The 15736-nt window shown below is 30.8% G+C and overlaps 1 protein-coding gene across 1 annotated transcript; it reads right to left on the bottom strand.

Annotated features, from left to right (window-relative positions):
- Positions 1–1138: 1138 nt before the first annotated feature.
- Positions 1139–3967, bottom strand: LOC108467667 (eukaryotic translation initiation factor 3 subunit I-like). The gene is made up of 8 exons (XM_017768389.2): positions 3677–3967; positions 3372–3587; positions 2993–3120; positions 2508–2627; positions 2325–2414; positions 1822–1908; positions 1651–1730; positions 1139–1354 (listed from the first exon to the last, which is right to left on the bottom strand). Exons 1-8 carry the CDS (start codon positions 3858–3860, stop codon positions 1279–1281), a joined length of 981 nt encoding a protein of 326 aa, XP_017623878.1. The 5' UTR covers positions 3861–3967; the 3' UTR covers positions 1139–1278.
- Between the last annotated feature and the right edge of the window lie 11769 nt (positions 3968–15736).

Here is a 15736-nt window from a genome sequence, read left to right as displayed (position 1 = left end):
TCTATAATTTTTATAATTTTAATAAATTTATATTAAATATATATTTTAATATTAAATATTTTATAATTTTTTATGACTTAAAATATTTTTATGGGAAAAATATGATTAAACCATAAAAATCCACGTGTTATCATATGATATAACGATTAGCGTGGTCAATAATAAAAACACTTAATAGAAGGGTTCAATTGATTATTTTAATTAATGACAAAAGTTTAATTGAGTGCTAATTTAATACAAAAACTTAATTAATTTTTACAATTTCTTAAAAACCTTTTGACACATAAGACTAAAAATAATATACTTATTCATAAGAAAATTATGGTAAAAATTATGTTATTTATAAGAAGTGCTACAAAATTTTAGAAAATATATAAAACATTTTTATAAAAGCTATATATTATAAATTTTATATTATTTTTTACTCGATTTACTTATTATGAAAGGGAATAACATAGACTAATCGTTCTCTAAATTAAAATTATACAAGTTTTATAATCAATGTTACAGGTTTTTGAATTGTGTACTCAAATATTATAAAGTCGATATTAAAACTACAAATAGAAAATATACCATCTCATTAGGTGTGAGAAAATAATGTCAGACACAAACATGATAAACAACAGTCACAACACGCTAACTCTTTAATTTAAGACATTTAAGACTTTAAAATGTAGTTAAAAAGACATTTGTTGTTCTACAAAAAATACATATTATATAAGAAGCATTAAATATTAAAAAGGGAATAACCCATATGAACTAAAATGCCTAGATAAAATGATGTTTATTTCTATTAATAATCGTATTAGTATTTCAATGTTCAAACAGACCCTAAAGTCTCATACTCTTAAATCTTAACTTCATGTATGGAGTTCAATTACAATGAAAATAATATACATATAAATTTTGAAACAGATCGTATTCAATTGGGAGTAAATTAATTAATTAAATTGATGTTGGGGCTGGCAGGTATTTTCAACCCCAACACATCATAAAAACTAGAAAGGATAAAATATAGATATAAAGGTGTATAACGCAAGGAAAAAAAGGGAGCTTCTAAACATGAACATTTGAAACCGGAAATATGGATAACATTCTAGCTAGAGAAAGAAAATAGATAAAGCTCAAAATTACTCCGTTTCAACGAACAAACAAAAAAGCTGGTTATGTGCATAAATATAGGATCTTATCCCTTTGCAGTCAAATACCACTGAAAATTGAACGCATAAATCATTGCTACAAAAACAACTTTTTCAGTCTTCTTTTTGTCACCAAAATTTAAATTTTGATGTTGAAGTAGTCCGGGTCAAAATGGTGTAATCGCACATATCCATCCTCCCCTCCACTCGAAAAACTATTCAGTTACAAAACACAGATGGTTAAAATAATCAACAATCCGGAGCAGAACAAAAATTCCGTGGCAGCAAACATGCAAGAGAGAACTACCAAATCATGATGAGATGCAATTGGTCTAGTTGAATATATCATTTCATATAACACAATTGGATTTAGCTAACAATAATAAAGACATCCGTGGAACCATAAATTTCAACTTTCCATAAACAAGGTTCATTTGATGCACAGCACACAACAACATCAAGTTTCATTAGCAAGTTGTAAATAAGCAAAGAAATTTTATTTGCTCCGTACCTCTTCCCATCTGGGTTAAAAGCCAAAGCATTTATAGGCCCAAAATGCCCTTTCACACCTCCAATTTCCTCTTGAAGTATCTACAAAGCAGCCAAACAGTATGATAAAATGGGAAACTGCAGAAAAACAAATCTTCACCATCTGCAGAAACCTTATATAAACAAAAATTACCTTGTCATAGAATTTAGCTTCAAACTTTCCAGCACGATGATCGGTAGTTGTGACAGCTGATGCATCCTGGCCACCTCCAAGCACCACCTAGAATAACACGAGCGATTCAGAAGAAAGAAACAAGAATGCTGATAATGAAATCAGTCCCCCCCTCCCCAACCCCCTTTATTTTCTCTCAGCATTGCCAAATAAACCCAGTATCATGCAAATATATGCTATCAGACAATCCAACATTAGCATTGGACCATCTAAACAATTGATTTTGCAAGGCTTGAGGTGAATTACAATATTAGACATCTTTAGGCCTGTGAGTTCTATAAGTTTAAATAAAATGCTTGAAGACCCCGAAGTTATCAATTACCAAATAAAACAGATACTGAACTTCCAGAAACTAGAAAAAGATTTGCCAGATTTCTCTTTAATGCAGCCAATTAAGAAGAAAGATGCTATTAGGGACAAAGAATATTGGAATACAAGTTGCATAGCTCTTATTGCATACTTACATGGTCAAGAAGGGGAGACATTGCAACAGCATTGACTGGGCGTTCAGTACTGTATGTCTTGATAAGAGTCAATGTTCTTGTGTCCCATAGCTAAACATTTGAAGAAAAGAAAGACAATAAAGAATCATGAAGAGAAAAATATCATACATAGAAGATCTAGGAGGGGTTAATAAGATGCATCACCTTGGCCGATTTATCTAGGGAACCACTAAGGAAGTGTGAACCATCTGCTGCCTTTGTGAGAGATGTTATTGTCTTTTTGTGGCCAGATTCCTTGTCAGACTCTTTAAGCAGTTTTCCAGTCTGCAATATAGATAGGAAAAATCAATGCAAAAGATCAGACACTTTTCAATGATTTAATGGAAATTACAAATAATGAAAGAAACATAATACTTCGAAAATCAATTGCACAAACAATGTGACAATATTCTCAAAAAAGTCAAAAAAAAAATTTGAGTATCCAAGTCTTAACAAACAATGTAAAAGAAAGCAGTCTAGAATCTCAATCCATGCTGTGCTAGATCAACTTAAGCTCAACAAAATTACTTCATTGAAAATAGCATAGAAGAGTTTTGCATCAACATCTCTACTTATTTACACATGCTAACTAATTGTCAAGCACCATGCAAACACGACAATATATGTGCATGTATATAAAACAGCAATACCTCAGAATCCCATATACGAATTACAGCATCTTCTCCAGCACTAATGATAGTCCTATTGAGGGGTCCCCAAACAGCTCTATTTATTCTACCTTGAGGACCTTTGATGACAAGCACAGATTCCTCAGTTTCTGCATGATTATGTCACAATGTAATGAATCAGAGTTTAGAAATCAAACACATCAACAGACTTAAATAATAGTTGTGTAAGAAAAAAACAGAATTAAACTACAATGCCAGAAATTTCAAATTACATTATACATCAACATTCTACTTCAACAAATTAATATTATCACTTTCCCACTGCCTAATTTTATTCAAACCAAACCAACTGCCTTAAACCAACAACATAATGAATGAATATGATAATTTTTAAGCTTACGTTCGGTTGGATCTCCGGCAATGCGTTTAACATGAATAGCGGATGTCAATTCCATGAAGGGATCCGTGGTAATGACAGCAAGTTTATCCCCAATGGCAAACTCCACCGACCTCGCCGGTGAACCAAAATTAAACGTATATAATTGAGTTCCCTTCTGAACATTCCATAACTTCACCGTTTGATCAGCACTTCCAGTTATAAGCCTCGTCGAATCCCCTAAACATTTAAAATAATCATGAGTATAACATTTGGAATTACAATTTAAAAAGCTGCAAATTCGATAAAAAAAAAAAGAGAAGAAATACTTGAGACATCGCAAGTCCAAACAGCGCCGTTATGGCCACGGTAAGTGCCGAGACGCTCGCCGTTGTCGGCGAACCAAACGGTGGGAGTATGATCCTTGGCACACGAAAACAAAAGATCGCCATCTCTGTTGTACTTGAGAAACGTCAATGGCCTTTCATGACCTTTCATCAAAATCGGCCTCATCTTTGTTCTTTTTCTTTTCTTCCCTTCTCACTCGGAATTAGGGTTCCTAGCTTTTGCTATCTGTGATTTTGTTCATGAATTTTTAAGGGACGTTCCCTTTTCTAGATAATATATATTAGGCCCAAAATATTTTGTGACGGTCCATTTAACCCAATAAAGTTTTATATTTGGTTGAAAAACAACTCTTATTATTATTACTAATATTTACTTTTCATGTAGAATTACCATTCTTAATCTTTGTTTTTCGATATAATACCTAAAACTAGCATAACTTCATCTTAACCTTTAAACAAGAGGACAATGTGCTTCAGCGCACTTCCATTCTCTTACACTAAAAACAATATCGATGTCATTAAGCTAAGGGCCAGCTCTTCATTGCTTTTGAAAAGTGCTGTAGAAAAGTGTTTTTGAGAAGTACTTTTGAGAAGTGCTTTGAAAAAATTTAAGTGTTTGATATTCTTTGTCAAAAGTCTTTTGAAAAGTAAAATGTCCATTTTAGACATTATATTATAAAGTAACAAATATGTATTTAAATAATGTTCAAATTAGTTAATATTATGATATTTTAGTAAAAATATAAAAAATAATTTATTATAACTTATTGTTAATATTTTAATATATAATATTAATTTTAAATATTTCTAATTAATTAATATTAATTATTTATTAAATTTAATTAGAATATATAAACTATATTTAAATATTTAAATATAATAATTAAATATTTGTAATTAGATATTGACACAATTGTATTATTTTAAAAATATTTTTATTTTTAATTAATGCTTTTAATAAATTTGTAAAACTCATATTAAATAACCAAGAAAGAGAATACAAAATAATAGCATCAAATATATTTTAAGTCAAAAGTAAAGTTGAAAAGATAAAATAACAGCCAAAAGTGCTTTTTGGCTGAAAAAGCTAAAATTTATTACTTTTTTATTTCTAAAAAAGCCCATCTCAAAAGTTAAAAAAGTTACCCCAATGATATGTGTTCTTCATTACTTTTAAGAGAAAAGCACTTTTTTTAGAAAAAGTTCATCACAAAAGCAATGGAGAACACACTTTAAGACTCATTTGACTTATGCTTAAAAAAGAAATCACTTATTAATAGTTTATTGTTTAATTCAAATATTTTGCCAAACTAATCAAACTATTCACTTTTATTAATTAGATTATAATTTTATGTGCATATTGTTTTATACGTATAATTTTAATTATTTTTAAAATTATATAATATTAAAAATTCAAATCATAAAAACATTTTTATCATATTTAATATGCAATGTATATAATTAATAAAATTAAAATATTGTCCAAAATAATGACTAATCAACATATATAAATTATTTTGATCATTTAAGTGCTAATTTTTTAAATGATTATTAAGGCATATTTGTACAGATTGATATATTACAAATTAAACTCTTTATTATTCTTTTTTTTTACCTTTTTAATAGTCGATAAATTGATGATAATAGTCGGTAAATAAAATACAATTAATATAATTGATTTTATTAAATATGTTATATAAATAATTAAATTTGTTATTTAAAACTAATGTGATGTATTTTTTTTATTTTTACGGGATCGAAACGTAATAATTTAATATTAATATATAAATTTATTTAATAAAAGTCTTATAATAGAATCAAAAATTTCATTTATAAGTATCATAAATTTTCTCATCAAGTAAATTTATTTATCCAAAAATTTGAAAAATTGAATAATAAATTTTAACAATAATAAAAAGATTGTTTAAAATAACAAATTCAATAATGTAATGAATAACAAAAGTTAAATGATATATATTTAATTTGTTGATTTCCTTAGAACATTCTATATGCATTGGTCACAATTTTAATCCATGACCCATAACACTAGTGAGAATTTATTAACTTAATTTTATAAACCCGAAAATTTTATAATAATGCACTAACATTAGAAAATTTTATAATTGTGCACTAACATTATACTTAATATTATTACGGTCAAATTTAAGTACTAAAAAGTATTTTTATTAAAGCTAATATTATACTTAGCATCCTACAAATTCACTCAATTTTTGTTATACTTTTACTAGTATTTTAATAATAAAAACTATTATTACATAGAGTAACGTCCAACATTCTACAAAATCACAAAATAATTTTGAATTTCATACTATAACCATAATTTGAATTTGTTTTTATTGTAAAGTTTTAATCATCATAATAGTTAATATACTTTAATTAAAATTAAATAGCATCACTTCTTATTGGTAATTTAAATAAAATATATTATTTAATAATTTAAAATAAATAAATACATAAAATTACATATTTATATACTAAAGAGATGAGTCTTACTGATATACGACACGCGACCCATCATGCTCTTTTTCTTTTTTTTTCTTTTCTATTCTATAAAAATGATGAACTTTTAGTTCGGTACTTTTAATATGCTTAAATAGATATTTAATATTTATACTTTAATTTTTAAAATCATTTGGTTCCTATATTTTTATAAGGGATAATGCAACTTTTGATCTCGAAACTTAGCAAGTAGGTCACATTGATCCTGGACTTTTTTTTTTATCCATTTCTATCATTGAAGTTAAAAATTGTTATTCATTTAAGCTCATTCTAATAATGATCGTGAGAAAAAGTGTAATAATGTAATTTTTAGCCATTGAACTTAGCAAGTAGGTCCACATTGATCATTGAGCTTGACAATTAGACTCACTTTGGTATTTCTACTTTTTTTAGTCCATTTTAAACTGGACAACTAGGTCCATTTTGATCTCTGAATTTAAAAACTCTTAAAGTTTGATGATCCTGAGTTTGAAAGATGTCATATTCAGTGTTTTAACAATTGAACTAATTAGACCACAAGTTCTCGATTCAACTAGTTCAATCAATACGACCATTGAACTAACAATAATTAAAATTCATAAAAATCTTTAAAAAAAAATTTACTTGACTTTTTAGATTTTTACAAAATTTTAATTATTGTTGGTCCAGTAGTTAGACTGGTTGAATCGAAAGCTGGTGGTCTAACCTGTTACCATCAATTTGGTTATTAAAACATTAAATATGATATTCTAAGATTGTACCACATCATCATTTAAAAAAAATTATTTCTCAAGTTGAACTAGTTCAATTTTTAACAATTTTCAAGTTGAACTTGATAACCAAGTCAATTTTTATTACTAAATATGAAAATTTTCAAGTTTAGTAATAAAAATTGACTTGGTTATCAAGTTCAAAATGATCAAAAAAGAATACATTTACCAAAGTAAACTTAATTGTCAAGTTCAATAGTCAATATTGACCTACTTGCCAAGTTCAAGGGCCAAAAGTGGGTTTTTTACCTCAATATTATAAAAAAAATTATACACGAAAATGGGTTGTCAGCCAGATTAATTATGAAAATGGTATTTTTTTAGGTCGTGCCTACCTGACAGGCACAACCGATTTTTTTAATATTAATTTTTTTTCGTTTAAAAAATTATTATTATATTATTTTTTTAATATTTATATTAATATATATGTAAAAATACTAGTTTTATACGGGTAAAAAATACCCGAAACGGGTCGAGCCTGTCAAGTAGGCACGACACCCCCTGCTGCTGCCTTGCCCCTGCATGCTGCCCATTTTTTCACGTGCATGAGTCATATCACTCATGGGAAAAAAAAATTTATGGCGGACCTTATAAGCATGGTCCCCCCATATTGAAGCAACCACCGATTGTGAGAAAGAAATGAGAGAAAGGAGAAGGAGAAGAAGAATAAAAAGGTAATATATTATTTTAGTAATTTATTATAAAATTATGGTGTTTTGTGAGTTTTAGCAATGTAAATTTTTAAAAAAATTGTATAATTATTTTGTTAGTAGTTTATGATTAGGTTATAAATTATTAGTTTTTTGTATTTTGTTATTGTTATTTGTTTTGTTAATAATTTATGGGATTAGGTTACAAATTGTTAGTGTTTAGTGTATTAGTTTATTGTGATTTTTTAGTAATAATATATTTTAAAAAATAATTTTATAGTTGATTAGGTTATATAAAATGTTAGTGTTTAGTAGTTTAGTGTATTAGTGTATTGTGATTTTTTAGTAATATATTTAAAAATAATAATTTTATAGCTATTTTATTAGTAATTTAAGATTAGGTTATATAAATTGTTAGTGTTTAGTGGTTTAGTGTATTAGCGTATTGTAATTTTTTAGTAATATATTTTAAAAAAATATTTTTAGAGCTATTTTATTAGTAATTTAAAATTAGATTATATATTGTTAGTGTTTAGTGGTTTAGTGTGTATTAGTGTATTGTGATTTATTTTTTTAGTAATGTATTTAAAAAATAATTTTATAGTTATTTTATGTTAGTATATGATTATAAATTGTTAGTGTTTATAGTTTAGTGTTTTGTGATTTTTAATGTAATTTTTATATAATGTAATTTTATATTATTATATATTTATTTGATAATTTTATTGATTTATTAAAATGTTGATTAAATTTGTTGTTATATAATTTTGTAGGTTATTTGGAAGTTTTTCTAATTAGGTATGTTTCTAGTTCTTTTTTTTAATTGTATGTGTTTTATATTTAGATAGTTTATATGTTTTTAATTATATTATTATTATTATTCGTGTTAATAGTATAGGGTTTCAGCCAGATGAACGCCTAATCCGTTCTTGGAGTTAGCCGGGTTCGGATCAGCAGCATTGATCTGGACTTTTGATCTGCGATATGACTTGATTTCTGCTTTAGTCGAACGATGGCGTCTGAAGACCCACACATTTCATTTGTTGTGCGAGGAGTGCACCATCACTCTAGAAGATGTTGCAAGATGCATTTCGGCTCCCTATCGGCAATAACGCGTCACGGGCATAAGTTCGATCTCCGTGCCAACCCTTTGCTATGAATTACTTGGGCGCCGCCAAGTGAGGGAAATTTGCCGTTTGAGGTTGTCATGGCTAAAGGCCAATTTTGAGTATTTGCCGAGTACTGCCAATGAACAGGAGGTGATGCAGGTCGTTCGAGCTTACATTATGCACTTTATAGGGGGTGTACTTATGACGGAATCAAACGGCAGTACTGTTCACTTGATGTACTTACCCCTATTATCTAATTTGCATAACACTCGTTCATACAGTTGGGGGTCCGCAGTGTTAGCCATGTTGTATCGAGAACTTTGTCGGACGACAGATCATTCTACGATGGACATAGGCGGATGCCTCATACTGCTGCAGTCGTGGGCACTTTACCGGATACTATTCTTGGCATAAATTAGTCACCAATCATATATATTTTCACTCGTTAATAGGTGATGAATTTTTATGCATTGTAACAATTAGTTGACTTTTTTTTCGGGTTATGTTGTTTTAACAATTTTTTTCTTAGATGGAGCACAAATCCGGGTATCAGAAGGTCATACACGGTTCCGATATACCGTCTGATGATTGAGAATCATTCTGGAGAGGGGGTAAGTTTTTCCAATATCAATTTTATTTTATTATTTTATTTCACTCGACCTACGTTAATATAAAAAATGTGATTAACTGTACAGTTCATTTGGATGCCGTATTCTGTTCTAGAAATTATGGCGGTTATTCCCTCGTCTGCCCGCATCCACTCAAACTTATGGTCCATTAGTGCATCCATTATCAATTTTCAGATAGTGGAGTGGTATCATGGCGATCGAGTACTTTGGCAGTTCGGTTGCATTCAATATATCCCGAGTTTACTAGTACGATTGGGGGATATCAATGGGATGGCCAAGAAGGGGAGGCATGAGCTTGATTGGGGAGATAAGCATGAAGAATATGTTACGATGTGGAACAACCGGTTTGGAAGGGTACCTCAGATGGATCGTGGCTTGGATCTCCAGCCTTCGTTACAGTACCTGCAGTGGTACTGTGAGAGAGGGAAACCATTTTTATTTGGTGAGCGGTCAATGGTAGTCCCCCGGCATACGACACGAATTGGGCAACATCTTCCAGATCCGCATCATGCACCAGAGCCGAAGCCACAGCAGGAGCCCGAGCCGGAACTACACTCTGGAGGTAGTTCTTATCATCCAGATTTAGAGGGCGATGACTATTTCTTGGGCTCCTCAGGCCACGGTTATCATTCAGAGTTTGATATCTTCAGCCCACCACCACCTCAGTACTCCTGTAATCTCAGCTCATATTTATCTCAGTACTCTGCTCTTTCTGGCCCGTATCCACCGCCGTACTCTACTCCTCCCGGCCCATATCCACCGCCATATTCTAGTCCTCTCGGCTCAAGTTCATCGATGGCGTTTGATACATATAATTTTTCGTCTATGTTTCACACACCCCCACATATAGATGAAGAGAACGTTGATCGTCGTAGTCGTCCGCAACGTGAACGTCGGCTCCATAAAAATATACCCCTGGAACCACACCATCAAACCATCAATTTTAGGGGGTTTTGTAATATAAATAACTTCCTTTTTTATGTAATAATTTTTTTGGCATTTTATTTATCAATTTAATTTATTTTTGGCAAATTATGTAATGACTATTTATGTAATGAGTTTTTTATCATTTAATTACAAAGGATAGTCATCATTCCCCCAGTTGAATAACGTAATTATAATAGTAAATGAAATACATAATAAATCCGAGTTAAGTATGTATGAACACAAATAGTCATGCTTCACCCGAAGTAAGTATGTAAATGGGTTTTTTACCAAAAAATATAAAAAAAATAGAAAAAAATAACAAAATAAGTTGTTTCAAAAATTAGGTACTAAAATGGTACATTTGTCTTGGTGGAGAGTGGTGCATAGGCGGCACCACCCTGAATTTCTGACCCAAAACAGTAAAAAAATAAAAAAAATAATGATTTAAAAGATTTAGGGACCTGTCATGTAAATTTTCTATTTTTGAATGGCTGTTGAAAAGGAAGGGCAAGGGTGCCACCTGGCAGTGTGGCGGCACCAAACTTTAATTTGGATAATTTCATTTTAAGTCCTCATTATTTATTATTTTCTTTTTATTTCCCTTCAACTCACTATATTGTGTTTAAACAAACCATTAATTTTAATAATGCATACTTTATCCGGATGAAGTATGTGTAACGGCCTAATTTTCAGTGGTGTCAGAAATGGTGATTTGAGATCACTAAATTCGACAAATAAGATTGAACAAGATAGTAATTTAATATTTATGAGTCAAGTAAGAATTTAGAAGAATTTGTGAAATGGTGAAATTAGTGAATTAAAAGAATTTATTAGGTCAACGGGTCAAAAATGAGGTATCGAGACCTCAAAGTTGAAAATCGAGCTATAAATATTTTATAAATATTTATGGAGTGTCATTGAGTTAGTATTAAAGTTTCGTTAGAAAATTTTAACGTTTGGATGGCTAATTAATTGAAAAGGATTAAATTGAAAATAGCACAAAATTTGTTAAATTGTGAGTAAATAGCTTAAGTATTTAAAAGATGGATTTAAAGAGCAATTAGACCCAAAGGTTAATGGCTGGACGGTTTGGGTATGAAATAAGCAAGAAAACAATGTGAACAAGGGCAAAATTGGAAATAGATAAAAGTTAATAGTTAAATAATGATGTAATTGAAAAATCTAGACATTTTCTTCATAATTTCTCAGCCAAAACGCCATAGAAGGTCTGGAGAAAGCTGGTTTTCATATTTTTACATCATGTGAGTCTAATTCTTGCTTTTTCTTGATAATTTTTATGTTTTATGACTTTTACAATTAGGTCCACTTGTAGAATTCATTAGTTTTTGATTTTATGGGTGAAATTGGAAGTTACCCTGGATGGATAAGGGAATTTTATGATTAATTATTATGAAATTTAAGTTCTAATTTCATATTAAGGTGGTTTTATTAAGTGATTTTGATAGGAAATGATATTTAGGACCTAATTGTGAAAAAGTTGTGAATTGAAGGTTGCTGTTGAAATTCAGAATATAAAAGGTTTTGAAATAGTTTATAATGATAAAATAAAGTGTTAATTGAGAAAAATTAGTTCAATTGATGGGTGAATTGAGTAGGGACTAAATTGTGAAAACAGAAATTTTGGGGTAAAAGTGCAATTTCGAAATTTGAACAGCATAAATTGTGAAGTGAAATAGAAATCAAATAAATGCTAATGAGTAGAAATATTTTATATTATAGATCAAGAATCCAAAGAAGAACGAGGAAAAGAAAAGTTGCGAATAGTCCCAAAATTTCAATATCTTCTACAAATTAGCGGGTAAGTTCATATGGTTGAAATTAGATGTTTATTTGTGAATGATTGAAGTATATAATGTGTTATTATATACGAATTTGTTGTGGGATTGTGTAGATTTTGTTAATGAAAGAATAAATGTGGAAATGCAAATTAGGAAAAACGCAGGATTGAGTACGTTCGTATCGTGACGTGTGATGAATTGACGGATAAGACCATGGTTGTTCCATGGCAAAGTGTGAAATGTAGGTATGGTATCATCCATACTGAGTTGTGAAATGTAGGTATGGTATTATCCATACCGAAATGTGAAATGTAGGTATGGTATTATCAAATCCATACTTGAGTTAAGAAATGTAGGTATGGCATTTCCCATACCGAAGTTAAAAAATGTAGGTATGGTATTTCAATGAGGAAAACCATACTGAGTTGTGAATCGTGGCATTGAGCAACGACGTACTCAATTTCGTAAGCCGTTTCCTAATTTGACTATAAGAAATAAAAGAGAAGTGATCCAAATGAAAGAGATTGAGTAGTTGTTACTGTTGAGCTCAACTATGTGAATTATTATAACAATGGTTGTGAATCGCAGGAAACTTTAGTAAATGTTTTGGTATTGTTTGGAAATATTATGTTTAGTAAGCATTACTTTTAACTTATGAACTTACTAAGCTTCAATAAGCTTACTTGTGTGTGTTTAATATTTTTATGTAGATTGACTTGAAGTGAAGTGGGTAGATCGGATCAACACAACAAAGCACACTATCCAGATCAATTCCGGTAGCTTTTGTTTTAAGTTTGAAGATTTATATGGCATGTATAGAGTTTGAATGAATTGAAGTAAAGATGTTATAAACTAGTTAACAATATTTGTACTAAAATAGTTTTCGGTAAGTAGCATTAGTTTGACTTTGAAAAATCACTAAAAATAGTATAAATGGAATTAAATAATGAATAAATTATGGAATCGAATCTCGATGAGTCTATTTTCATATGGAAGAAGCAAAACAGGTATATGAGCTATATTTTATGAGATGTTTAAATTTTTGTGAAACAGGGCGAGCAATTTCTGGATCCCTGTTCGACTTTGAAATTTACCATAAATTTTACAAAGATAATTATAGGTCATACTTTATATGTACAGATTCCTTATTGAGTCTAGTTTTATTAGAGACAAACGTCATAGTCATTGAAGCTCTGTACAGAGAGATATCTGATTCGTAATACACAAAGGTCGAGTAGTCAAACCACAAACAGGGAGATTTTAAATAATAAAATGTACTAATTGGCTTGACCAAAATTCTAGAAAAAATTGGTAATATATGAGTATAAATTCAGAGAAAATTTACGGATTTGGATTTGAGTTTTATAACTCGAGATATGAATTATTTAGAAACTATGGCACAGTTGGACAACTTATGTCAGAAAGTGTGATATAAATTGTTTGAATTTGTTTAAGTGCTCAAATAAGTTTAGTAATGCCTCGTGCTTGACTCGTGACGGTCTCGGGTAAAGGGCGTTACATTTATTGGTATCGAGCCTGGTTTAGTCGATTCTCGAGCGAATTTGATGTGTAAAGTGTTTAAAATACATGCCATATAAATCATGATAGTGTGATGTGAATGATCCGATCTAATTACTAATTTTTGTTATAGATTGTAAAGATGTCGATAGACCCGATGGTGCTAGTCGGAAGAGGAAGTTAATAGTAGAATACAGACTTACGAAAGGAGGAACAAGTGGTAATGTCCCGATTTCTTTGATGAGAGAGGAAGAACTTAAAAATATGATTTACTGGATTAATGAATCGGTGGTATCATGAAACAATACAAGGAAGAAGTCGGCACAACAACCTCCTCCTCCCCTCTTCTGTACCACCGATTTAAACCCTTTGCTCTTCCTTTAATAGATGAATCTAGCAAAAGAACACCAATTGAAAAACTCGAAAGTTTGGAGTGAAGAATTTCGAGGAGATCGGACGATGATCCGGTTAAAGCGAGTATTGGTTAAAGAGTTTGGAGAGTTTTTAAACAGATGATGTGTTCTCCGGAGGACTATTTGGGATGTGCAGTTTAGCTATTGAAAGAAGAAGCGTATAATTGGTGGGAAACCATTGAGGCGATGGTACTGCAGATAAACTTACACAGGAATTCTTCCAAACGAATTTAAGAAGAAGTATGTGGGAAAGAGATATTTAGATAAGAAGAAGAGAATTTCTTGATCTTCGACAAGGGAATAAAACAAAGGCGAATATGAAAGAGAATTTGTGTATCTCAAGAGATATGCTCGGGATGTTGTACCGACAGAGGAAGAAATGTGCATTAGATTTGAAGAAGGGCTTAATGATGAAATCGAATGATGATTGGAGGTACAGAGATTCGGAATTTGTGATTCATCGATCGAGCTCAAAAGATGGAAGAAGTGTATAATGAAAGATGCAAAGAGAAAGAAGAGGTAAAGAGGTATACAAAAGAAGTTTCTCTAGACCAACTTCGACTTTTTCGCCAAAAGTTCGAAATGATTACAGTCGACTGTTATAATCCGAACGATCGAATAACAATAAAACGACTCAACAAGATGTCGGAGTAACTAAGAAACCAGCAGCTAGTGTTAGTAGTGTGCAAAATATTCCGAGACTTAGATGTAAAAATTGTGGTAGATTTCATATTGGTGAGTGTTGGGGAAGAGCCGAGCTTGCTATAAATGTGGTGGAACCGATCATTTTATTCGGATCATCCTCAATTATTAAAAGAAGATAGAGAACAAGGGAGAAGCAAGCAAATACTCCTCGAAAAGGTAAACGTTCAGTCAAAGTAGTACTACTGGGACTGTTCATTCGGAACGAGAATCTGCGACCGATCGAGACAAGAGTACCGCACGTACATATGCTATCCGGGTAAGGAAGAAGCTTCGCTCCGGATGTGATAGTGGTAATTTCTATCTTTTGATGATTCTGTATGCTTTAATTGATCCCGGATCTACACATTTATATATTTGCACCGCATTAGTGTCGAAAAGAAAATGACTATTGAGTCCATCGACCTTGAATTGCAAGTCACTAATCCACTAGGGCAAAGTGTGTTGGTTAATTTAATATGTCGAATTGTCCATTGAAAATACAAGGTGTGAATTCTCTGCGATTTAATGTTGTTACCTTTCCGAGAATTTGATGTTATTCTTGGAATGGATTGGTTGATTGAACACGATGCCATAGTGAATTGTAGAGAAAAACGGATTAATTTAAAATGTCGGACCGGGAAATAGTTTCAATGAGTTTGGGGATAAAAGAATGATGTCGAGATTATTTCAAATTTTTGACTCGAAAATTGATTCGGAAAGGTAATAAAGCATTTCTAGCTTATATTCTTGATACTCGGGGTTCGAATTGAAGATGGAACAATTGTCGATTGTTAATGAGTTTCTTGATGTGTTTCGAGGAATTACCGGTTTACCCCGGATCGTGAGGTTGAATTCACAATTGATGTAATTAAATGCAGCTCAATATCAATAACACCGTATAGAATGGCACCAATGAGTTAAAGAGTTGAAGACACAGTTGCAAGAGTTATTGGATAAAGGGTTTATCAAACCGAGTACATCACCTTGGGGCGCACCTGTCTTATTTGTGAAAAAGAAAGATGGTTCGTTGCGATTGTGTATTGA

Source organism: Gossypium arboreum, chromosome 8 (genome assembly GCF_025698485.1).
Source record: "Gossypium arboreum isolate Shixiya-1 chromosome 8, ASM2569848v2, whole genome shotgun sequence".
Taxonomy (NCBI): Eukaryota; Viridiplantae; Streptophyta; class Magnoliopsida; order Malvales; family Malvaceae; genus Gossypium; species Gossypium arboreum.
Note: the sequence above shows the minus strand (reverse complement) of the source record. Positions and strands in the feature narration are given on the sequence as shown.